This window comes from Equus przewalskii, chromosome 13 (genome assembly GCF_037783145.1).
Source record: "Equus przewalskii isolate Varuska chromosome 13, EquPr2, whole genome shotgun sequence".
NCBI lineage: Eukaryota > Metazoa > Chordata > Mammalia > Perissodactyla > Equidae > Equus > Equus przewalskii.
The window spans coordinates 26,562,973-26,588,699 of record NC_091843.1 but is presented as its reverse complement, the minus strand read 5'-3'; the positions used below and the strand labels follow the sequence as shown (position 1 = coordinate 26,588,699).

Below are 25,727 nucleotides of genomic sequence, written 5' to 3'. Positions count from 1 at the left end.
TTGCAACAGCTAAAAAGAAGTCCAGCCAGATGTAAACCCAGGCCTGACTGTTTCCTGAGCCCAAGCTCTTGTTTCAGGCTAGAGTGGGAGGCTCTGGAAAGCTGGAGGAGGCACTCAGTGAGGAGGGAATGAGGCTCCGGTGCTGGCTCAGCCTTTGTCCACAGCCAGTTAGAGGCCCAGAGAGGCAGGAAGAGCCCCGTCCTTGTTCCCCGCTGCTGGGTGCTGGAGGGCACGACACTGGGCCGAAGGGTCAAGTCCCAGCTTGGCCAGTCCCTCACTCCGGGATCTGGGGCACATCCCTTTCCCTCCCTGGGCCTCAACTTCCCCATCTGTACCAGAGGGCTTGGACCAACTGCCCTGCTGTTCTGGCCTCTGATTTCTCTCTCCTGTTCTACAGAGGGGAAGGAAGGCCCAGGGGGGAAGGAGCCCCATGCTCACCCTGCCCTGGCCCTCCTCTCCCCAGGAGCACGGCATTCCCACAGACATGGGGTATGCGGTGGCACCCCACCACTCGGGCGTGTACCCCGTGCATGTGCAGCTCTACGAGGCCTGGAAGCAGGTGTGGAGCATCCGCGTGACCAGCACAGAGGAATACCCCCACCTGAAGCCAGCCCGCTACCGCCGTGGCTTCATCCACAATGGCATCATGGTAGGTGGGCCCTGGGAGCTGGGAGGTGGGGTGCACGTGTGGCCTGGGACATAGGACTTTGGTGAGCTGTGAGGGGTTTCAGGGCAATCCTGCTGCCCGCTGTGGCGTCTGAGGCTCTCTGTCTCGGGGAACGTGGGCTGCTGCTGTGACGAATCAGAGGAGGGACGTTCTTTAAAGGGGCCTCTGGTGAGGACTTGGGACAGGCTTCTGTGTCATTCATTTGTGTGCTCGTGGAAACATTATTCATGAGTTTCTACTGTGTATCTGTCTGTTTTCTAGGCACTGGGGATACAAAAGTGCACAAAACCAACAAAAGCCCCCCCCCATAAGTGTGTAAAGTGTATAATGGTCAGATGGTGATAAGAGCTGTGGAGAAAACTCAGGCAGAAGGGAGGCAGGGAGTGCCAGGGGAAAGGAGAAGCCATCTTAAATAAGGTAGTTAGGGAGGGCCTCCGGGAGTGAGCTATGCTGCTGGAAGAGCATTCAAGGCAGAGAAAACAAGTGCAAAGGCCCTAGGCCGGCTTGTGCTGGAAGTGTTGGAGGATCATCTCGGAGGCTAGTACGGATGAAGGGGAGTGAGTGAAGGGGAGGTGGTGGGAGATAAGGTCAAGGGGCTAATGGGCCAGGTCATGTAGGGCCACATAAGGCCACTGGATGGACTTGAGCGTTTTGTTTGACATGGAAAGGTTTTGAATGGAGTGCTATTGTGATCTGACTCATATTTTAAAAGGATTTCCATGATTCTGGCTGCTCTGTGGAGCAGAGACTGTAGGGGACAAAGTGGGAAGCAGGGACACCAGTTAGGAGGCCACTGCTGTCTTCCAGACAAGAGATGGTAGTGGCTTGGACCAGGGTGCAACGTTGGGACGTGATCAGATTCTGAACTTATTTAGAGGTTAGAGCCAGCAGCACCTGCTGACGAGCTGGATGTAGGGTGTGGGAGAGAGAGATGAGTCAAGGATGACTCAAAGGTTTTTGGCCTGAGCCACTGGAAGGATGAGTTGTCATCAGTCTAGATGGGGCAGCTGTGGGAAGGCCAAATTCATGCATTTGTCTGTCCTTCTGTCCATCCATCCATCCATCCATCCATCCATCTATCCATCTATCTATCTGTCCATCCACTGAACTCCTTGATACCAAGCATTCATGTTAACTCTGCGGATGAGGTAGTGACGAGACAGGCAAGTGCCTGCTGTCTTGGAGCCCACAGTTTCATGAGGGGAGACGGATAATAAACAGTTAAACCAGTGTGTGACCAGGAGTGCTAACAGGCCGGGTCCTAGTGCTGCGAGGGGAGCTGCAGAGCGTGAGTGGGAGAGCTGCTTTAGAGAGCTCAGGGACCCTCGCTGGGCAAACAATCCAAGTTTCCAGAAACATTCTCACTGGGCTGTCTGTTACTTTTAGGTCTACTCATCTCGTACAGAGAATAGCAGTGAAGTATATAAAAATAAGAGCCTGTGGGCTCCCTTAGGGGGACGGCGCAGGCTGCAGAAGGTCTTGGGGGAAGAAGACCCCCAAAGGTGGGGCCCATGTAGTCACACAGGAGGCTGCCTTTCTGAGGAGACACACTGGCCATTCTTCTGAGGAAGGGCCCTTCCACCACCATCCATTCTGGATGCCATAGTTCCCCTCTCCTGCCCGGTCCCCAGGTCCTCCCGCGGCAGACCTGCGGCCTCTTCACACACACCATATTCTACAATGAGTACCCTGGTGGCTCCAGCGAGCTGGACAAGATCATCAATGGGGGCGAGCTCTTCCTCACTGTGCTCCTCAATCCTGTGAGTGCTCCACAGCCCTTGGCTGGTGGGGAGGAGGGCGGCTGGACAGTCCGTGTGCAGTCAAGGCAGGCCTCGCTGAGCTGGGGAGGGGGCCAGGAGCAGGCGTGGGGGCTGGGAGTTGGACACCCCAGTCTCCAGCCCTGGCTCTGTGCCTGCTCTGCTGCGTGACCTTGGGTAGGGAGGCTGGGTTTTTTTCCCTTTCATAATCTTGCACTTCAGTACAATAGCATTTGCGGTTTTGTCCATGTTCTCTTCTAGTCTTTGTGTGTGTATAAATATATAAATGTTATACAGTAATATACATAGTAAGCTGCTAATTTATCAAACTGTATGTATATTAAACTATTCACCTGAGCTCTTTGGGTCTCTCTTTCCTTCTCTGTAAAATGGACATAATCATCCATGCTCTAATAATATTAAATAGATATCAAGTGGTGGCGTTATTCAGCTTTATGGGGTAACCAAGTACTCCTTTTCTTCATGTGCCCCTTAACAAAAAAATACAAAAGAATGCTCCAATTAGCTGCGCAGTGGGTCAGCGCCCCATTTCAGGGTTGTACTGGTTGATGGTCAGTCAGACTGAGGTTCACCTGGCTCTGCCTAGCCCAAGGTCACACAGGAGTTTCTTGACGGCCCCAGTGAACCTTGGACTAGTCATCGAGTGGCCCTGCAAGCTGGAGCAAGTCCAGAGAGTCAGCAGCAGGGGTGAAGGCAGCTCAGATGCTGACCAGCCCCTGCCTCCCCCCTCCCCTCCCCCGGAGCAGATCAGCATCTTCATGACGCACCTGTCCAACTATGGGAACGACCGCCTGGGCCTGTACACCTTCAAGCACCTGGTGCGCTTCCTGCACTCCTGGACCAACCTCCGGCTGCAGACGCTGCCCCCTGTGCAGTTGGCCCAGAAGTACTTCCAGATCTTCTCTGAGGAGAAGGACCCGCTCTGGCAGGTGGGTGGGGGTGGGGGCCTGGGCACCTTGTTGCAGGGATGGCATGCCCACCACTCACAGGCATCTGCTCCAGGCATGGGCTCAAGGGCTCAGCTCTCATACCTGCACAGTCCCGCAAGTAGACACTTGGGCGCACACTTGCTCTCCAGCGTGGGCAGACTCACTTGTTCTCGTGCATTCATCTGTACATGTGTACATATGTGTACATACCTCCCACACAGACCTACATGTATGCACACTCACACACAGCCTCTGAAAAGCACATTACAAAACTGTAAGTGAACATGGTGTGGATGAAGTGTAGAAAGTGACTGCCCGGCCTGATCAGACTCTTAGTAGTCTCTGCTGCCCTTTCCCACCCCAGCAGGCTCTGAGCCATGGGAAAGCGGACCAATGGGAGGGCGTTAGGGGGGCAGTTCTTGGGGAAGTCTGCCCCAGGGGGTTGTCAAAAACTAGATGCAGAAGCTGGGCTTTGTGGCAGGCTCATAGTTCAGACTAGGAGTCCACAGACCTTGGCTCGTGGGCCAAATCTGGCCTGCAATCTGTTTTTGTAAATAAAGTTTTATTGGAACACAGCCATGCTCATTCTTCTACGTACCGTCTGTGGCTGCTTTCAAGCTACAACAGCAGAGTTGAGTAGTTGCAGCAGAGACTGGACAGTATCCAAAGCCTAAAATATTTACTAAACATTTCAAAAGATTTACTAAACTTTATACAAGAAGTTTCTGACCCCTGGTTCAGACACAGCTCATCCAGCGCAATTCAATAAGTGCTCATGGAGCTCCTGTTAAGTGCCAAGCACGAGGTATGAGACTGACCAGACGTGGTCCCTGCCTCCAGCAGCTCAGTGTCCCAAGGTGGGGATATGACAGGGACACACTTAGTTATCCTTGTCAATTAGCTTGTCTGTGGCTGTAAGAGCCACAGATCCATGTGCAGTGGGAGTCCAAGTCCATTCACTGGGTTCTGGGGCCCCCTAACGTCCCTTCTGTTGTTGTTTTAGGACCCCTGTGAGGACAAACGCCACAAAGACATCTGGTCCAAGGAGAAGACATGTGACCGCTTCCCAAAGCTCCTCATCATTGGCCCCCAGAAAACAGGCAGGTCTCTCCACTCTTGACCAGCCCCTCACTGCCTGCTGGCTCAGCCACAGAGTTCTGGGGACCATCTTGTCCTGGTCCTACTCCCCAGTAATCTGACTCCTCTTTCCCAGGAAGTGGGAGCGAAGTTGGGGTGATCATGAATTGCCTGTCAGTGTGGAGGTGGGAACGAGATGGAGGGTGAGCATGGGATTCTCCTCTCTGTCGTGAACTTCAGCCTCGGGGAGCTCGCCCTGTGTTCTCCTGGGAGTCTCTGAGTCTAGGCATAGAAGCCTGGCTCTGCTGCTCTGCAAGTTTGAGCAGTGACAAGCAAAACTGGTTCAGTACAAAGAGGACTGCGATCAATTAGTCTCGTCTGCCAGCGGTGCCAGAGGGAGGAGTGGTGACACAGTTGCTGAGTATTGCCATGCACACAGTCTGTAAGGCACGAATGGATACTCCCATTTTATAGACAAAAAACTTGCGGCTCAGAGAAGTTAAGGGACTTCCCCTAACACGTTCAGTAAGGAAATGGCAGATCCAGCGTTTGAACCCTGGTCTCTGTGACCCCAAGATTATTCTTAATCACCAAACTCTGCAGTCTCCTCCTTTTCTGGGACTTCTCATTGAGGCGTGTAAAGCATAGACTCACACACAGGAAAGGAATGAACTCTCTAAGGGAGGGGGTAGGTCCCAGGCTGTCAAATAGGGGAGGGGTATGAGTGACAGAGGGCGCCCAGAAGAGGAGACATCTGAGCCACATCTTAGCCCTTCAAGAATTTCACATCAACAGACTGGAGGGTCTGGAGCTCCCTTTTCTCTCAGTTCCTCCCAAGTACAAGAGAGGACAGGGGCCCAGAGCTAGAAGGGACCGGCAGAAACCATCCAGTTCTGGGATTATGAGGAGACAGTAATCAATTGGATGTGGCTGCTGGAGTACAGCGGTGACAAGTGTTCTGCGGCCAAGTCCTTGTTTAGTGATTGAGAGTGCTGGGGTGAATTAGTGCTCTCTACAGTGGATGCAGGAGTTGGGGTGCCCACATGTATGCTGTGTGTTTGCCATCCTGGGTTTAGTGTAATCCTTCATGGTAGACATAAGGAAACTAAACCCAGAGAAGGGAAGGAACTTTCCCAAGATCTCCCACTAAGTAATGGAGAGGTAGGACCAGAACCCACAATTTCAGACTCCATCTTTGTGTTGGGGGCTAGGCCTTGGTGTCAGCTGCCTTCCATTCCTACCAGGCACCACAGCCCTCTACCTGTTCCTGGGCATGCACCCGGACCTCAGCAGCAACTACCCCAGCTCAGAGACCTTTGAGGAGATCCAGTTTTTTAACGGCCACAACTATCACAAAGGCATCGACTGGTGAGTGGGCCCTTCTGTCCGCAGTGGGACGGGAAGGCCATCGTGGAGCCTGCCTGGGAGGAGGGCTTCTGTGGCCACAGCGGGAAGCAGCTGGTGCTTGCTCACACACAGCTCAAGTTCCTGTAAACAGGGACAAAACGCAGTAACCCTTGAGCCGTGATTTGGAACCTTGTGACAGATGGGACACTTGATGAGGGACACCTTTGCCCCTTTGCCTTATCGCCTGGGGTCAGAGACTGCTGAGGTCAGAGCTGGCCCCTCTCTTGCTTGCACAGAAACATCCAGAGTCCCAGAGGAGAAGAGGGACTCGCCTGAGGTCCCAAGAGCTGGGGCCCGAGCAGGGCCAATATCCAAGGGTTCTGACCTGAGAGCTGGCCCTTCCCTCTGTGTCTGGCTGACTGCGAGCAGGAGGTGTTCTTGTGAGCCCTGCAGAAGTGGCTCGCTGCCTTCAGAGAGTGGTCTGGGGACGTGGTTGAAATTGCAGGTTCCCACTAGAACCTGTCACTAGAGGTTACCTCAGGGAGTGGGGGCTGCATAAGCGTGGTTTTACTCTATGATTTTTCAGTTTGCATCTTTCTCTACTGTTCATCTTTTCTAACCTTATACAGGTATTATTCTTGTTTATTATTTCCATGTCTGTGGTTTACCTGGGTGGAGAATTATGGGCGTTCTTCGGTTTGTTTTTTGGTGTTTTCCTGTGTGTATCTCTCTCTCTCTCTCGTCTGTCTGTCATCTCTCTGTCTGTCTACTCCAGCTGCCTATCTATCTGTCTGTATTTCTAATATGCCATAATCTCTTGTAAAACTCACAGTAGCCAGATGTATTATTGGGAGTCAGCATTTTGCAGATTTTAGACAGGTAATACGGTCCAACACCAGATATTTGGCAACACTTTCAGCAGGGCCTGGGGTGGCACTCCATTAGCAAATACGTTAATGTCTATAGCAAAGCATGTGAATATTTACACTAAATAAGATTAATAAATCAGGTTTTGCTGCTAAATGGCTTTGATGCAAATTTATGGAAAAAAGCTGTTTTCGGGACTTTCTTGATTTAGGTTTTACGAACAGTGGATTATGGACATACAAATATTATTTTATAAAGTTAGCAATTCCTCAGCCCCATTAGCAAGATTTTGATTCTGTAGGTAGGTGTATGGGGGAATGCAGGAATCTCACAAGGCTCCAGGTTATTCTGATAAATGGGATCCCTGGGACCACCCTGGAGAAACCCCATCTCATGGGAGACTCGGAGTCTTACCCCTTTCACTAGGCTGGGCCTTGTGGGCTTTGGTTCCCACGAACCCCTCAAGTTGTATCTCTGTTTTGCGTGAGTAGGTGTCCCTGGGAGGGTCTGGAGTGTTCGTTAGTTTCCTGAGGGGCCCTCTACCTATGGATGGTCCCAAAGGACTGGTGTAGACGGTTGCTCTGGGCGAGATGAGAGAGGTTCATCTGGAGAGCTGCCAGGCCCACCCGTATGAGGCTGGGGAGTGGCTATAGGTGGCAGGAGGCGATGTCTCCCCTCCTTTGTCTCCTGGTCCACGGGGTGCCTAGCAAGTGCCATCCCAGGTCAGGAAGGAAACCCTGCACTCTGGAGGCACAGAGGACAGCCCTCCCTTCCTGGGGTCAGAGGTAGAGCTGCTCGGAGTCCCAGCTCGCCCCCGAGAGGCAGGGAGAGTTCGGGCCCGGTCAGTTTAACTCTGGGAGCATCCTGTTAGGATGGAAAGACACAACCTCCTTCCTGTGCACGGCAACCCCTGTCATACCCATAAGTCTTCAGATCCTCCTGACCCTAAGGTCTCCCCTGAAAAGGCGTGAATTCAGAAAAGGGCGACTGCCAAGTGCCCCTTCTGTCTAGAATCCCTGCCAGGGAGCCGTGTGCCCTGCTTGCTTTCGGAAGTTCTCCCCCAGTGACTGTCACCCTCTTGTGCTGCGTTCCTCAAGCCCTTCCTCATGAGTCCGGCCTGTGAGCCAGCCCCTCTCTGGGCTTTCTGCAGGTACATGGAGTTCTTCCCTATCCCCTCCAACACCACCTCCGACTTCTACTTTGAGAAAAGCGCCAACTACTTTGATTCAGAAGTGGCCCCCCGCCGGGCAGCCGCCCTGTTGCCCAAGGCCAAGGTCCTGACCATCCTCATCAACCCAGCAGACCGGGCCTATTCCTGGTACCAGGTGAGCCAGGGCTGGGGCGGGGCCCTGGGTGCGGGCGCGGGGCTCTGCTGCCACTCAGCTACTCACTTGTTCCTTCAACAGATGTTTACTGTGCCAGCCTTAAGCTAGCCTCCTGCACTGTGGTGGTGGGTAAGAACAGAGTCTTGCCTCCACAGTGCGTCTAGCCTAGGGGAGGAGACAGGCAGAAGTTGGTGTTGACTCCCAGCCAGGAGTTACCTGCCCACCCTCCTAGCTTTGTTTGGGATCCTGCCTCTGATTCTGACACTAGTGGTTCCACCTTGACAAAGCCTAGATTTGGTGAACAATGCTCTGGGCTCATGCTGACTGTGGCTTCCTCACTGGGCACAGGGTGGGTGGGAATTCAGAGAAGGATGAGACACAGGACCTGCCATTCTTAGTGGAGGATGCAAATGCCCAATCAGGAAGGAAGTCACCTGGACAGTGGTCTGTGCTAGAGAGGGTATGACTCCTAGTCCCTGCTTGGCTATGTAAGAACTAGAACTTTCTTTAATTTTAATGACCTGACTTAATTTCTTCTGAGCACCATTCCACCAAGCTTATGGGAAAGCTTAGGCTCGGACCTTTTGGGGGTTTACTTCCCTGCCTGCCAATCTTCCTGGGATTATGCTACAGTGCCAGGGTGGTGGGGGGTACTTGGTCTACCAGCCAGTCCAGGAAGGCCTCCTCAGGCCTAGCCACTTTCAGCAGCTTCCTGCCATCCTGAGCCTGTTCACCCGGGTGCTTCAGATGGCTGTCTCCTTTTTGGGGCTTCACTGTGTCCACGGTGCTGGCAGGGGGTTGGGTAAAGAGCCTCTTAGCTCTCTGGTCCCACAGACCTCCCCCCCAGCTCCCTCCTCACCCCGAGCTGTGTGTACTACTCAGTGGGAGTGAGGGGGCCCCTGGTGGGCAGGTTCCTGATCTCGGGACTTTGGGAACTCTGCAGATGCCGATAACCCATGGTATTATCTTAGCTGGTTCAAACCTGACATTTTCCCCTTTCCAGTTCTTTTCCGATCCTTCTGTCTTAGTCGACTCAGGCTGCCATAATAAAATATCATAGATCGGGTGGCTTAAATAACAGAAATTTGTTTCTCACTGTTCTGGAGACCAGAGGTCAAAGATCACGGTGCTGGCTGATTCGGTCCCTGGTGAGAGCTCTCTTCCTGGCTTTCAGACAGCCGCCTTGTCACTGCATCCCCACAGGCAGAGAGAGGGCAAGTGAGCTCTCCGCTGTCTCTTCTACTAGGGTGCTAATCCCATCACGAGCTCCGCATCTTTGTGACCTCGTCCAAACCCACTTACCTCTCAACGGCTCCATCCCAAACGCACCACACTGGGGGTGAGGGCTTCAACATGTGAAATTTGGGGAGGGGACACAAGCATTCAATTTATCACGCCATCTCCTTTCTATAAAGGAGAAATTCTTAATTTCTGCAAATAGCTCTGAAGTCTTTTCTGACACTGCTAAGCTCTTTTTTTGACAAAGGGAGTGCAAACTTTGGCTTCAGGGCCTGTGGCAGACATTTGTATGTGGCTGGCGTTTGAGAACATTGCTTTATTTTTATTGTGTTTATGAATGATTACCTTCTATATATGACAACTGATTTTAGTTTTCCATTTATGGAGGTGATAGTGAGTTGTATTTTGAAATAAATTTGTGTGAATAAGAAAAATGAGTCAATGTAAAGAAAAGTATGTTGACACTGGCACGTACAGTTGGTTTGTGGATATGGCAGAGACCGCAGTGATGCGTGCCAATGACCAACATTTGGAAACTCTAGTCCAACTCCCATCTTGCTAAGATGGGGAAACTAGGGCGCAGAGAGGCCGGTGACTTCCCCGAGGTCAAAGAGCAATGAGAGGCAGAGTCAGGACTCGAACCCACGGCACCTGGTTCCAGCCAAGGATCTTCTGGCCATCTCATGGCTGCTGTCCCACAAAAGCCTCTTCCCTTGTGCCCTCCACGTGTCATGCTGACCCTCTCCCCTTGCCTGCAGCACCAGCGAGCCCACGACGACCCGGTGGCACTGAAGTACACCTTCCACGAGGTGATCACGGCTGGGCCCGACGCGTCCTTGAAGCTGCGCGCCCTCCAGAACCGCTGCCTGGTCCCCGGCTGGTACGCCACCCACATCGAGCGCTGGCTCAGCGCCTTTCATGCCAACCAGGTAGCTGCCTGTGCCTGACCCCTGGGAGGGCGATCACAGTGCTGGCTTGTGGCGGTTAGCAGAGAACCTCAAAATCTCTTTCACCAGTCATGGGGCCAGAAACGCCGTCACTGGCGAGTTAGACCTTTGAGGTCTTCAAAGGTTTTAGTCTTATTTATCCCAAGGTTGATGTGTAAGAATTCCCCAAGCCCTTGTCCCATCACAACAGGCTTTATGTCCCTAAGGGAACCCAGAAAGCCCTGGGCTGGGCCCCTGGGAGGGGGGTGTGGGGCTGTGGTGATGGAAGGAGAGGTAGGCAGGGCCAGATGGCACGAGGCGTTTTAGGGAAGCTCTTGGAGGACTTCGGCAGGACAGTGACGTGTGGAGGCTTGGAGAGGCCGTGGGCATGTGAGGGACAGGCAGGGTTTGGTGATGCTCACAGTCTAGGAGAGGATGACCTCCGTTAGGGGAAGCTGGCAGAGAGCAAGGAGGTAGACTGCAGAGAACTGAGGCTTGGGGACACCTGCCGTTCAAAGCTGGAGGAGGAAGCACAGTCCACAGAGTGCGGGGTCCCCGATTTGTAACCGTGGCTGCCGACCCAGAAGACTTGGGGCCTGTTTGCCACTGGAGTGAACACAGTTCTGATCATCCTTCTCCCTTTTCTTCTTTTCCAGATTCTGGTCCTGGATGGCAAATTGCTGCGAACGGAACCTGCCAAAGTGATGGACACAGTGCAGAAGTTCCTTGGGGTGACCAACACCATCGACTACCACAAAACCTTGGCGTGAGTGTTGCCTTGGCCTTGCGACAGGGGGATTTCTAGAGCAGGCACCTGGGCCAGAAAGCCTAAGGCTTGAATGATTACAGGAGAGACGCAGATTAATGAGAGTCAGCAAGTGTGAGAAAGTACGCATGTCCCTGCTGGCAGTTTAGCGAAAAGCTAATATTAGTATGACTTGAGTCATATTAATAAAGGTATCAACTCAAGAAAAAAAACAGGTAATGAATCTTCTGTTCTACTCTGGTCACTGGGACATTCATACCATTGGGATGTTCTTTTCAGTCTGGGCTGAACGTTTTCAGAGTGTTTTATCTAAGTAAGTTAGACCAACAAGGAACAGCCCCTTTCCCACAAGGGTTTCTTAGCATTCGATTATGTCTTAAACACAATTTCAAGAAAAGGAAACTACAAAATTGTTGATGGCTAATAATCCCACTCACTCAGAACCCAGTGAAGTGCTCCAAGAACGCCCTCCCAGGATGAGTGAATGCCACCTGTGCTGCAGGGGCTCAGGGCTGGGGAGAGGCCGTCTCCCAGTGCTGTGTCATGGACAAGTGACACACTCAGCTGGATGAGGGGGTCTCAAGAGAAGGAGGCGTAAAGTCACCTTCCCTGGCTACCCTCTTGGGAAAGTGTTGCAGCAAGAATGTCCCCTTCTCACTGTCTTGGAAGTTGAAGGTGGAGAAGGGAAGTCCGTTGTCCACCTTGAGGCAGAAAGAGCAGCAGCTAAGGGTGTGGGCTGTGCATCAGAGATGCCTGGGTTAGGATCCCACACCCACTACTTCTTTAGCTGTGTGACCTTGGACAAGTGTCTTAACTCCTTCAAGCCTTACTTTGCTCATCTATAAGTTTGGGATAAAGGTACTAATTCCTACCTCCCAAAGGTCACTGTATTGAATGAAAGCATGCACACGCAGCTCTTAGTTCAGTGCCTGGCATGTACTGATGCCCAATAAACAGTGGCTGCTGTTATCATCACCACCACCACTATCATCATCATCATCGTCATCACCATCGCCATCATCATCAGCCATGCCTACTCTGTGACCCACCCAGGACTCCATGTCTCCCTCGCCTGCCAAATGTGAATTTTTGTTTTCCTGCTGTCCTCATGCCCAGGAATCTCCTGACGGTTCCTGATCTGGGGCTGAATTCTGATGCCAGTATGCCTCCCCTTGCTGTGACACCTTCAGATCTCATCTCCCAAAAATGCTTTTGAAGCTCCAGCATAACTTAGAACCTGAAGGCAGTCTTGCTCTGTCATTTCTGAAATTTACTCCCAAAAATGAAACTTTCCAGTGATGGACATGCTTAAGTACAACTACAGATATTGCATTTCTTGATAAAAATACAATTTACTGAAAAACAAAAGAACCTCCACCAAACGTTTTCCCCTTGTTGGGGTCTTGGGTGAAAAAATGTTGCTCACCCCTGAGTTGGAGACTGCTCAGAAGAGGTTTCCCAGAATAATGAAGGACGGAAGTGTGCATGTTAGACGCTGCACGAGCTGAGGCTGCCCAGCCAGCAGAGAAGGCTCAGAGCATGTGCGCTGCCCTCTGCTGGGAAGAAGGGTAGGCGTGGTTAGTGTGGCCCAGGGGCAGAACTTGGGCCGACAGATGCGAACATCAGCCCCTCACAGTCTGTGGGTTCGAGTGTGTGTAGGGGAGTGGATTCCGTGGTCTCCTAGGCTCTGCCATTCCTGGGATCTGTGAACACTGCCTTAAGGTGGGAAGGGGCTGGGCTGGGCCAGCTCTCATCCACAGGCGTTCCCCACCTCCACAGGTTTGATCCAAAGAAAGGATTTTGGTGCCAACTGCTTGAAGGAGGAAAAACCAAGTGTCTGGGCAAAAGCAAGGGCCGGAAATACCCAGAGATGGACTTGGATGTAAGTGGTAGACACGCTGCCTTGGCGGCTGGACAGGTAGAGGGGGCCCCTATACTGGAGGGAGTCTTCTCTCCCCTTTACCCCACACCCTACGTGTTAATGGCCTTGGCATTTCTTGGATGGTGTTCTTAAGAGGAGGAAATAGGGTTTGGGACATGGTGGGTTAGAATTGGTTTAGTCAAGTGAGGATTTATTACCTTCTACTGAGGGCTGAATGCTGTGGGGCTTTGAGGCGGAATCAGACATGTTCTGTGGCTTCAAGGAGGCACACAGGGAAATGTCGTCCCAGACAAGGAGTCTGGGAGGGAAATGACTCACACACGCCAATAAGGAGAATACAAGGCAGGAAGTGCTTCGTGCAGTAAGAGAGGTGCACAGAAGTGCTATGGGAATTCAGAACAAGGAGATGCCCTGGAAAGCTGGGAAGGTGAAGAAGGCTTCTCAGAGGCGAGGGGGGGGCTCTGGAGTTGGGCCTAGAGGGATGGGGTAGCTTTGGACCCAGGGCGTGGGAGGCTCGGGCATTCTTGCAGGAGACAACAGCCTGTACACAGGATTAGGGGAAGGTCACAAACTGTGACTCTTGTTCTGTTTCCTTTTTCCCGTTTGCTCCTGGTTTTGATTAATTCTCTCTCTTTTCTCCCTATCACAAGGATTTTTTTTTTTACATTTTGTTTTATTTTTATTTTTTTATTTTTCTTTGAGGGAGATTAGCCCTGAGCTAACATCTGCCGCCAATCCTCCACTTTTTACTGAGGAAGACTGGCCCTGAGCTCACAATCTGTGCCCATCTTCCTCTACTTTATATGTGGGACGCCCACCACAGCTTGGCTTGCCGAGCGGTGCCATGTCCACACCCGACATCTGAACCGGCCAACCCCGGGCCGCTGAAGTGGCGCGTGCACACTTAACTGCTGCACCACTGGGCCGGCCCCATATCACAAGGATTTTGACCTTGTGTGCTATATGTTGGTGCTTCTACTGTATAGGAGTTTTCTTTTGGAGGCCAGCCTGTTGAAGAAGATTGTGAATAAATAATAGGTGTATGGGAGGACGCCAACAGAATGGTTTTAAAGAGGAGGGGTCATTCTTGAATCAGCACGTCACCAAGATCTGAGCTTTCCTTCCTGTTACAGTCCCGCACCTTCCTGAAGGACTATTACCGGGACCACAACATCGAGCTTTCCAAACTGCTGTACAAGATGGGCCAGACACTGCCCACCTGGCTGCGGGAGGACCTCCAGAACACCAGGTAGCCGTGGCCACCACAGCTGGACTGAACGTTTGTGACGGCAGGGACATCCCGCCACATGCTGAGCCAGACTGACCTGCAGAGTGGGGAGCTGGGCCCCGGGCTGGCCAAGCACTTATGAGCAATACTCTGCTGAGGCCCAGGCAGGGCCGGGAGAAGAGCCCAGGCAGGTCTACAAGCGCCTCAGAGCATCCAGTGCTGGGTCTGTGGCCTATAGGACCTCCCTAGCCACCTGAGGTCCTTTCTGTTCATAGCCTTTCATGGGGAGGCCGCTTCCTATTGGTGGAAGGCGACTTCCTGATAGGAGGGAGTCCCTGAGACTCTCTGTTCTGTTCCTCACTGTGTTCTACCTACCATACCCTCTCCTCCATCACGTCACCCCGTGTCCTAGCAGGGTGTCCCCTCAGTATTAGCTGCCACATCTTCCCTGTCCTCCAGACAAAAGGGAGCAGAGCCCAGCCGGGCCTTTTGCCAAACCAGGGAGAGAGACTGGATGTTTCCCTGACTGTTTCGAGCTGGGCCCTTCAGAGAGTTCAGCTGGATGTGAGGGTGGCCACCTCAAGAGAACTCTGAACGTCCACACACATCCTGGTTAATACGTTCACACCTCACCTTCCCTTTTTGGGGAAAGAATTGCTGGTTTCCACAGTATCCACCCAGTCCTCAAGGCCTCTTTCAGGGCCCTGGGGCACTGCCATGCCATTTGGACCCAGAGACCCAGGCCTCCATCCTACCCACTTTCTTCACCCTGGGATATGACATGTGTGGTGTTTCCTGTGGTAAAAGACTGAGGCATTCAGGAGTCTGCCAGTATACATGTTCCAATGTACATATGTTTTCCCCTGCCCACCCAGCCTTGGCCCCTGGCAGACACTGGGCAGAGTCAGTTTGACTGCCATCCATGGCTTTGCCCCAGCTACCTGTGGCCGAGGGTTCCTAGAGACCCCCTTAACCTCCCAAATACTAAGAAGCTAAAGTATTTTAATATTTTTTTTTTCTTGGTGCCAGAGTTTATACCCTGGGTTCTGGGGTCACACTGTGTTATATATATATATATATATATATATATATATATATAATGTGTATATATATATTATATTTTTTTTTGGTTGGGTTTGTTTTTAATTCAGTTGTACAAAATGGTGGCAAGCCCCAGTCCCAAAGGGTGTCATATGTCAGTGCTAGAGAATGAAATGGAAGAGGGTGGGGGGAGGGCATGTCTTCATGTGTCGGGGCCTCAAGGAGACAGTCTGGAGGTGCCCTTGGAGAGGTCTCTGTTCCCTCTCCCAAGTGCCATGGCTGTCCTGGGGGCTACCCCAGGTGAACAGAGGTGGTGAGATGCACAAGGAAGACCTACTCTCTCCAGGAAATCTGGCTTCATGAAGTGCAGTGACCCTGGAGGAAGTTTGGCCAAAGGAAACAGCTGGGCTGGGGTAGGAGACCCGGGGCCGAAGGCTGGCCTATTCCCCTCGCCCTCACATGGTGCTAGGTTGGGAGCTGCCCTGGGAGCAGGGATGCCCGCCGTGACCCACAGAACTGTCTCCAGGGCCCCCCTGCAGACAACAGGATCTCTGGGCTATTTTCTGGTTGGGGTCTGCTCCTACCCCCCTTCTTTTAACAATGTGAAGTGACTACAGCTGGGTGCCTCTCCCCAGCACCTCCCACTGCCAGTTCAACTTCGAACTGACACCCAGGAAATCCTTTCTGGAGAGCCTTGTCTTGTTCAGAAGACTAGCGTCTTGGGGCTGGAAGGGTCTTTCGACGGGTATGGAAACAGGTCCAGAAAGGGGAGGTGGCCTCCTTGGCTATGTCACAGAGCTGGTGGGGAGCAGGACCAAGAACTGAACTTGAGGCTCCGATTCTGAGTCCAGTGCTCTTCTTCCAATGCCACACTGCCTCTGAGCCCATCCTTGGAACCCTACTCTGTGCCAGGTTCCTCTCCCTCCCTCAGTCACACCCTTGCTCATTCCAGGATATGGGGACAAACCACTCCTTCCCTGCCAGGGTGCCTTGGAGCCTTCTCAGTTCCAGATGTGCATTTGCATCCCTGTCTTGCTCTCCCCACCTTGAAAGATCCTTTCCCAGCCTCTGGGGCCTGCGTCTATTTTAACTCTGAACCGGATCCCTTTTCTCAAGTTCTCCACTGGGATGGAGAAGAGAGTTTGGATGCTCAGCGGGACCAGCTGCGTGTGGTTTCCTTGTCTACCAAGAGAAGTGTTCCTGTCATGCTTCTCACCAGGGCCTTTGAGCCTGGGAACCCTGGGTAATGTCGACCCCGCAGGGCATGAGGAGCAGAGTGTCTGAGGACAGGGTGGCATGCTTGCTTGTACGCTCATGAAGACTTGCCCATGCCTTGGAACCAGACTCCCTGAACCGGGCAGTGACTTGCCTGGTGCGAATCCCAGGCCTCACTTCCCGTCTGTCAGCAAGGGGCTTGGGCTCCATGCCCCGTGAGGGGTACAACTCCCACATTCTCAAATCGACCCTCTGGGCCTGGATGCCTGCCCCTGTCTCTCAGAGCTCAGAATGCCTGGTGGGCAGGCTCCACTTCTCCTGCCTCTGGCCTGAGGAAGGAGCAGGCAGGTTGGAGACCCGGGGCGAGCAGAGGAAATCTTCGGGATTCTTGTCCAGGCCCTTCCGGGAGGTTGGGGACTTGACCTGACACATGTTCTGAGTCTGTCTGGTCACTGCCACTTCTTCCCTTCCCACTAAGGAATCTTTCTCGAGGACCCACTGCCAGGACCTGCAGGTACTGGGGAGAGAGGAGATGAGTCCTTCCAGGGCCTCTTAGCCACCGAGCACCCAGATTGCCCTCACGAGAGGAGAGAGCCAGAGGTCAGTGGATATGGCAGCAGCAGTGTCTGCAGTGTTCACTAATTCACTGTAGGCGTTTGGCCAAAAGAAAGAAAAGGAGAAAAATAGCTTAATTTATGTACATGACTCCTCCTTCTGTTCTGCCATCCCCTCCACGAGCCTTTGCCCCAGGGTGGGTGCAGGTGGGATGTGTCATCCACTGCTGCCTCAGTCACTCTGGATTCTAGAGCCACCCATGGTGCCAGCGTCTTGTGCTTGGAGGACAAGTCTGAAGTTTAAAAGGTGCCTCTTTTGAGCCCCTAAGGAGGAGCAGCCAGTGCGTCTGAGGCTCAGCTGAGAGAGCAGAGGTCTGTTCCCAGGAGAGGAGAACTGCTGGGCTGACCCACAGAGATTGGGGCTCCCAGCGTGGAGCGGTCCTGGTGATCTGTTAGTGGAAAGAGCAAGTAAAAAAAAGTTTTACAACATATTTTATTATGAATGCCCACTACCCACCACGTAGATTTAAAATTAACATTTTGCCACGTTTGTTTTACCTTTCTCTCTCTCTCTCCCCATGTATATTTTTTCTGAACTAGTTTAAAAGTAAGTTGCAAATAGCTTGAGATTTCACTCCAAGAAATGAAGGCAGCTTACTTCAGCCTGCACCTCCCAAGACAGGACTTTCTCCTACATGTTGGCTCCTGTCACACCCAAGACAACAGTGATTTCCTAACAACGTCTGCTGCTCAGTCCATGTTCACATTTCCCCAAGGTGGCTTATACCTGGCTTTGGAATCAGGATCCAGTTAAGGTGCACATATTGCATCTTGTAGCTGTGTTTTAAAAATTTCTTTGAATGCTGAAAAGTTCTCTCTGCTCACTCTGATTTCCTAAGTGACATTATTTCTGAGGCCACAGGCCTGCTGTCTTGTAGAAGTCCCACATTCTGGAGTGTCTGATGGTTTCTTCGTGGTCTCATAGAGCAAGTTCCTCTAGCACCTGTATCGTCAAGGGTAATTTAGGCGATATGGATTTTTGCCTTTTGTGCTGAGTTGACATCTTCATTCCAGCCTAAGATGTCCCTCTAATGTCACCTGTACCAGGTGCCACACCAGCAGAGGGTCTGCCAGAGCTCCAGGAGCTCAGGGGAGGCAACGGAGGCAGCATCACAGCTGGGCCCGGGAGGAAGGGCCAGGGGCCCTCTAGAAGGAAGAGGCTGCGTGCTCGGAGACTGGGCCAGGCAGTGTTGGACCTGTTGGGCATGAGACATCTCTGGCTCAGAGGAGCTTGTGCTGCCCGCTTTGATTCTGGTAATGGACCACAGGGCACCAAACAGCATCTCTCTCTTTTTCTCTCTCTGTTTTGTGGTCTCCGGGTTTTTACGTCCTGGGGGCCTGTGGTCTCTGTGCACTGGAGCAGAGCCAGGCCCCTGGGATGCACCAGGGAAGGGCCCAGCTGGGGAGCTGCCTCCCCCAAGCTGTGGTGTGAGGAGAAGAGCACTGGGCTGGAGGCAGGAGATGTGAAATTTCATCCCAACTGGGTACATTTAGTAGCTGCGTGAGTTTTTCTCCCAGGGCCTGAGTTTCCCCATTTATAGAATGAGCAAGCGGGGCTACAGCAGGGCTTTTCAAACGTCAGAGAAGGAGGCAGGGCCCAGCACCCTGACCCCCACCCCTGAGGCAACACTGGGTTTCCGATTTGTTGCCCTGGGCTGTCTGCTCCCCCCACTCCCCCCCCGGCTTGCCCTCACCAGCCCAGGCGGCCAGAGATTTTTTTTTTAGCTCCCAGGAAGGAGGGACAGGCATGGGCTTTGTGTGGTGTCGATGTCAAGGGCCTGGGGAGACTCTGGCTGTGTTTTATCCTAATGAGTTCATCCTTTCCCTCTCTGGCCCTTGAGAATGAGGGAGGAGAGGGTTTTCTATGACTGTGCTAGCTTTTATTATCAGCAAGAGGGCTCCTTTTGTAATTTGTGCATGAAATTCATGTCATTTCCTGGGGAGAGGAGAGGGCTGACTGGAGAGGGTGGGGGGCACGTTAGGGGAGCAGGCAGAGGTTTCCTGCCCTGTGGGGGTGGGGAGAGGTATGGAGAGGGGGTGCTACCCAGTTCACCTGATCAGGGCTCTCGAACCAGCCGTTTTGGGTTGCGTTACAAGTGGGAACCTTCCTCCATTAATGTACAATCTTGAACTAACTGCTAATAAAGTGGGGTTCTGTTTGTACGTGTTGGTCATGTCTGTCTGTCTGGCCTTTTTGCCAGGTCTCCAGGGATGGGTGGAAATAGGGATATTGTTTGCACACACAGCCAGTCTGGCCACACATCCGCACACACACACACACACGTAATATCAAAGATCATTTCCATGGGGTTGTAAACGGAAGCTTTTCCAGATAGCAGAGTCCTGTCCCAGGGCAGCTGGGTCGCCTCAGCTGTCTCAGATGACATGGAGCCTCCGGACACGCCAGGTCGTTGAGAAGTGCTGGGAACTGAGCACTACACCGAGAGGAGGCTTAGCCTCTGGAACCACTTCTGTCACAAACGTCACACACGTGTGTTGTTGACTGGGGACGAGTCACTTTTACTGTCTGATCCTCAGTTTCCCTCATCTTTAGGGGTATGGAACAAGTGGACTCAGTGGCTTTTCCTGGAGAATTTGCTTAAAATGCGGATCGTCAGGCCACACCTCCAGAGAGTCGTCTGCAGCAGATGTGGGGCTAATGCTTCAGCACGCTGAGGCACCCTGCTTTGGGAAACCCTGGTTGCAATTGCTGGTTCCTTTGGTTCTAATTGATTCAGAGTCCCACTGTGTGAGGAACTAAAACTTTGGGTAAAACAAATGATTTGCCAGGGAGGGGCAGAGCCTGGGCAGCGAGGCTCTGGCTGCCGTCTGCAGTGCAGGGGTCTGGACCTGCTCTCTTAGAATCCCCTGCGAAGCTTTTAAAAAATTCACGTTCCCGGGCTCCCGCAAATCCACTCAATCAGAACCTCTGGATGCGGGACCCAGCAATGTGCATTTTTACAAACTCCCTGATACAGAGGAAGTTTTGGGAACACCAAGTGTGAGCCAGAGACGGTGCACAGAAATGTGGGCAGCTGCCACGGCGGCGTGCTGGGATGCAGCGGTGAGCACACCCAAACGCCAACCCCAGCGGCACAAGGGCTTTGGGCTCTGTTAGCTGGGAGCTTGCTGCGGCTCATGTGGCATCACCAACAAGAACTGGCTGGATGCTGCGTCAGCAGGAACAGATCCAGAAGGCGTGATACGAAGGGATTCCTGTGCCAGGTAAGGGGTCTGGCTGCATCAGAGACTTTTTATTTTAAAACAGCCGAGATTCTTTCTTAGAAACTTAATTGAAAAGCAGGTAAAGGCAGGGGTGCTCTGGTTGGACTGGGAGGTGAGGATCTGAACTCTCACAAGCTCAACTCCACCTCCTTGTGCCCCCTCGTATTTCGGAACCCTGAGATTCCTTGAAACACTGTGAAAACCCAGCCCAGCTACTCCCAGAGGTCCCGAAAGTCCTGCAGTTCTAACAGGTTGAGTGAATAAAGGCACCTTAGACCCTCATCCCCCAGAGTGAGGAGTCCGCTCAGGGGGTCTGGTACCCCAGGAGCAGTCCAGGCTTCCAGCAGTGGGCACTTGCCTCGGAGAAGCCCCGGATCGTGTGCACAGGGTGGTGTGTTTCATAATAGCAAAGCACCAGAAACAACCTTGATGTCCATCCATAGGGGATCAGTTAAATGGCCACGTTCTGGAACACGATGATACAGTTGACAATCGTTAGCTCAATCTTCAGGTCTTGCCAGGGAAATTTCTACAAGATTGACCTATACAGTGTGACCATTTGTAGAGAGAGAATGCTACATAGTATGTTTTCTTTTGTTTTTTTCTGGGAGTATAGATACATATCTCTCAGACCAAACTGATTACAGTGGTTACTTCTGGAGGAGGGAGAGGAGACTGGGAAGGGACGGTTTTCAAAGAGGACTTTAGCTTGGGCGAAACATTTAAAAAACAAAAATGATATATTCATATATTATTTGTGGGATGAAAAAAGTCTTTATAAAAAATAACTAGAAATGGATGAAGCAGAAAGTGGGGGCTCCAGGCAACTGCACTACAGTGGGGATGGTGCCATGAAGGTAACACAGCTGTCCTTCACCCAACCCTTAGGCTCCCGTTGGAGTTCAGGGCCTGAGGAGGCCCAGGGTCGGGGCGGGGGGAAGTTCTCGCCTTGCTGAGGTTATCCTGAGCACGTGTCCAGACCTGGAGTGGGGGATCCTGACTTGCTGTTCATTCCTGGCAACTCTCAGCTCCTCCCTGCCCTCAGAGCTCGGTTCCCGCATGCTCATATGGGGTGGGGGGTGGGGGGTGGTTAGAGTAACATCAGCAGTATTGGGACAAACCAACATTGTGTGAGAAGGACACAGCCTAACGCCTGTGAAATTACTGACAAAAACACATCACATGAATCTTGCCAAGAGGAAATGGCAGATGCATCCCTGTTGAGGGACGTTTTGCAAAATAACTGGCCTGAACTCTAAAATATCGAGGTCATGAAAGATAAAGGAAGGCTGAGAAATGGTGCAGAATTAAAGGATACTAAAGAGACCTGGCAATCAAATGTCACGTGTGACCTTGGAGGGGTCCTGGACCAGGCAACAACTAGCTGTAAAGGACACCACAGGGACTACTGGCAAAACGTGAATATGGACTGTATGGATTAGATAATAGTATCAATGTTAAATTTCCTGATTTTGATTATTGTGCTGTTATGTAAGAGTATATCATTGTTCTTAAGAAGTACATGCTGAAATGTTTATGGGTAAAAGGGAAGAAATGGAGCTGAACTTGGACTGAATGCTCTCTCCTGGGTCAGACTTGTCTGGTGCAATTCAGAACATGTCCACCAGGGGGCAATATCACCCCAGCCGCTTACCGGCTAGAGTCGGTGTGAACCTCTCCAAAGACTGGGGCTGGTGGTTAATGGTGGGGTAGTAATATTATAAATAATAATATCAATAAGTTAAATGTGAATAATAAAAAGTACTTCTCCCTATGTGTCAGGCCCTCTGCTTATCAAATACTATCTTTTAGTCCTCGCAACAACCCTCTGAGGTAGGCGTTCTCATCATTCCCATTATACAGATGAGGAATCTTAGGTTCAGAGAGGTTAAGTAACTCTGCCAGGATCACATAGCTGGGAGCCCTTGGTCTGCGAGACTCCACAGCCTGAAGCTCACCGGGCAGTCCTGCCTCCTGGGCCTGTGGCTGGGACTGTGCCTTGGCTTTGTGCTAGGAAGTGCAATGCCCACAAGGCCGAGTGGGGAGAGCTCAGCCTGCCCTGCGCCTCCCAGGGCTGGGGCCTGGGCAGTCCTGGGGAGTCTATAAAGTCACTTAACAGTATGTAAATATCCATGCATGCAAAACAACATAACAGGGCATGTAGTGAGGTGTAAGTCTCCCTCCAGCCCCTGACCCTTGTCCCCCAGCTCACCTCTTTAGAGGAAACCATGACTACCAGTTTCTGTGGGTCTTTCCAGAAATAGTTTTACATATACGAGCAGCTTAGTACATAGACGTACTCTGCTGCCTTGCACCCCTCATGCTATTCTGCACTTTGCTCTTTCACCCGTACCTCTGGGCACTGAATGGAGGGTTATTGGCTGCTTTGCGTGGTAGTGGGTGGAGGTTCTTTGCCCGCGGTGCCTGGGGAGGTTCCACTCTCTCACACCTTTCAGAGTAGGAGGAGGGAGCTGGATCTTGGGCTCTCCAGCTTTTGCCCCATTCTGGGGTGTTCTCCCTTGCAAAGGGCTGAGGCTGTACAGCACAGTTGTTGAAATATACACAGGTAGGTAGACCTGGTTTCATACAGGGTCATATTGGTGTGTGACCCTGGGCAAGTACCTCATAGCTCTGAGCCTCAGTCTCCTCATTTGTGAAATGGGAATGGTAATAGGTGACAGGTAGCAGGGCTGTTGTGAGAAGTAAGGAGACAGTGCCTGGACAGCCCTCAGCATGAGCCCTCTGCACAGTGAGTGCTCAGGAAAGCCTGATCCAGTTCTTCCTGTCAGACTCATGCAGCTCCAATGCCTGAGCCTGAGCATGGGGGTGGCACTGCCACCTTTGTCCTGAGGCTGATGAGGATGGGGCTCAAGGGCCAAGAGGCTTACCCGAAGTGGAAGCTCATCACATATGATTGTTCTTTCTGGGACACTTGAAGTGGAAGTGGTTAGGTGATCTGGGACACTGAGAAGGACCCCTCAAATACACAACCACCCACTTCACAAATAAGAAGGGTCATAAGAGACTGCTATGAACAGCTGCGCACCAACAAAGATGAAATAGAGAAGTTCCTAAGAATACGCAAACTACCAAAACTGACTCAAGAAGAAATAGAAAATCTGAATAGACCTATAACAAATCAGGAGATTGAATCAGTAATCAAAAAACTCCCAGTGAAGAAAAGCCTAGGATCAGATGGCTTTGCTGGTGAATTCAACCAAACATTTAAAGGAGATTTAACACCAGTCCTTCTCAAACTCTTCCAAAAGAATTGAAGCGGTGGGAACACTTCCCAACTCATTCCAGCATTTCCCTGATGTTGAAGCTAGACAAAGACTCTACAAAAAAACTACAAACCAATAGCCCTTGTAAACATAGATGCAAAAATCCTCAACAGAATACCAGTAAGTGAAATCAGCAGCATCTAAATGGATTCTGTGCCATGATCAAGTGGGATTTATTCCAGGAATGCAAGGATGGTTCAACATATGGAAATCAAAGTAATACATCGCACTAATAGAATGAAGGGAGAAAATCACACTACCATCTCAACTGATGGAGAAAAAGTGTTTGGCAAAATCCAACACCCTTGCATGATAGAAACAATAAACTAGGAATGGAAGGAACTTCTCTCAACATGATAAAGGCCATATGTGAAAAACACAGCTAGTCATCATTCTCAATAGTAAAAAGCTGAAAACTATTCCCCTTGGATCAGGAACAAGACAAGGATGCCCACTTCCTCATCACTTCTATTCAAGATCAGGAACTTCTATTCAACATAGTACTGAAATTTCTAGCCATAGCAATTAGGCAAAAAAAAAAAAAAGAAATAACAGACGTTTAAATTGGAAAGCAGAAAAACTCTCTCTACTTGTGGATGACATGATCTTATATCTGTAACACCCTAAAGATTACACACCCACACACGTGCAAACTAGTAGAGCTAATAAATTTAGCAAAGTTCCAGGATACAAAATCAATACACAAAAATCAATTTTTTTCTATACATAAAAGACAGTCCAAAGAACGGGGGAAAATAATTGCAAACCATATGTCTGATAAGGGTTTAGTACCCAGAATATATAAAGAACTCCAGCAACTCAATTCAAAAATGGGCAAAGAACTTGGATAGACATTTCTGCCAACAAGATATGTGACTCAAGTGACCAAGAAGCACATGAAAAGGTGCTCAACGTCATTAGTCACTAGGAAATGCAAATCAAAACAACTTCACTCCTAGGATGCCTATGATTTTTTTTAAGAAAAGGAAATAAGTTTTGGTGAGGATCTGGAGAAAGTGGAACCCACATACACTGCTGGTGGGACTGCAAAATGGTGCCGCTGCTGTGGAAAATAGTTCCTCAAAAGTTAAATATGATACACAGCAGTAAAAGCTGGGAACAGCCTAAGTGTCCGTCAACACATGAATGGATAAGCGAAATGTGGTGTATACGTACAGGGGAACACTATTCAGTCAAAAAAAGGAATGAAGTTGTGGTACATGGTACAACATGAATTAACCTTGAAAACATTTTACTACGTGAAATAAGCCAGGCACAAAAGGACAAATATTCTATGGTTCCACTTAGATGAAATATCTAGAATAGGCAAATCCATAGAAACAGAAAGTAGATTAGAGGTTACCAGGGGCTGAAGGGAGAGGGAATGGGGAGTTATTGCTTACTGGGTCCAGGGTTTCTGCTTGGAGCGATGGAAAATGTTGGCAATAGATAGTAGTGATGGTCGCACAACATTGTGAATGTAATTAATGCTACTGAATTATACATTTAAAAATAGCTAAAATGGCAAGTTTCATGGTACATATATTTTACCACAATAGAAATACATATACTCATTGAAGGCAGCTGTCATTTTTAAAAATTGAGATATAATTCACATTCCACAAAATAACTCTTTAAGGTGTACAATTCGGTGGTTTTTAGTATAGTCACAGAGTCACATCGTCACCACTATCTAATTCCAGAACATTTCATCACCTCAAAAAAAAGGCTCATATCCATTAGCAGTCATCCATTCTTCGTTTTTCTCAGCCGCTGGCAAAGCCTAAACTACTTTGTGTTTCTGTGGATTGCTTATTCTGGGCAGTTCACATAAATGGAACTCTACAATTTGTGGCCTTTTGTGTCTGGTTTCTTTCACTGTACATAATGTGTTCAAGGTTCATCCATGTGGTAGCCAAAACTTGGCACATCCTTGCCAAAACTTGTTATTTTCCATTTTTAAAAGTTGTGTCTATCCTACTGAGTGTGATCTACTGTCTTGTTTTGGTCTTTGATTTGCATTTCCCTAATAACTTATGACGTTGTACATTTTTTCATGTGTTTGTTGGCCTTTCATATATCTTTGGAGAAATGTCTGTTCAAGAGCTTTGCCTGTTTTTGAATTGGGTTGTTTGTCTTTTTGTTGTTGGGTTGTAAGAGTTCTTTATATATTCTGGACACTAGACCCTTATCAAATAGGTCATTTAGGTCTTTGATCTATTTTGAGTTAATTTTTATATATCATGTGGAGTTAGGGAGCAATTTCTTTTTTTTTTGTATGTGCATAGCCAGCTGTGCCAGCACCTTTTGTTGAGAA

The 25,727-nt window shown here is 50.5% G+C and overlaps 1 protein-coding gene across 26 annotated transcripts in view; it reads left to right on the top strand.

Annotated features, from left to right (window-relative positions):
* Window positions 1–15,098, top strand: part of NDST1 (N-deacetylase and N-sulfotransferase 1) — an 80,645-nt gene extending 65,547 nt beyond the window's left edge. For all 26 annotated transcript variants that reach the window (XM_070570474.1, XM_070570478.1, XM_070570472.1 and 23 more), the window contains 10 exons: window positions 464–649; window positions 2,299–2,427; window positions 3,192–3,374; window positions 4,378–4,474; window positions 5,696–5,819; window positions 7,816–7,990; window positions 9,988–10,158; window positions 10,812–10,921; window positions 12,701–12,803; window positions 13,937–15,098. In XM_070570474.1, the coding sequence (XP_070426575.1) occupies window positions 464–649; window positions 2,299–2,427; window positions 3,192–3,374; window positions 4,378–4,474; window positions 5,696–5,819; window positions 7,816–7,990; window positions 9,988–10,158; window positions 10,812–10,921; window positions 12,701–12,803; window positions 13,937–14,056 (1,398 nt within the window). In that variant the 3' untranslated portion in view covers window positions 14,057–15,098. The remainder of the gene's footprint in view (window positions 1–463; window positions 650–2,298; window positions 2,428–3,191; window positions 3,375–4,377; window positions 4,475–5,695; window positions 5,820–7,815; window positions 7,991–9,987; window positions 10,159–10,811; window positions 10,922–12,700; window positions 12,804–13,936) is intronic.
* Window positions 15,099–25,727: the final 10,629 nt, after the last annotated feature.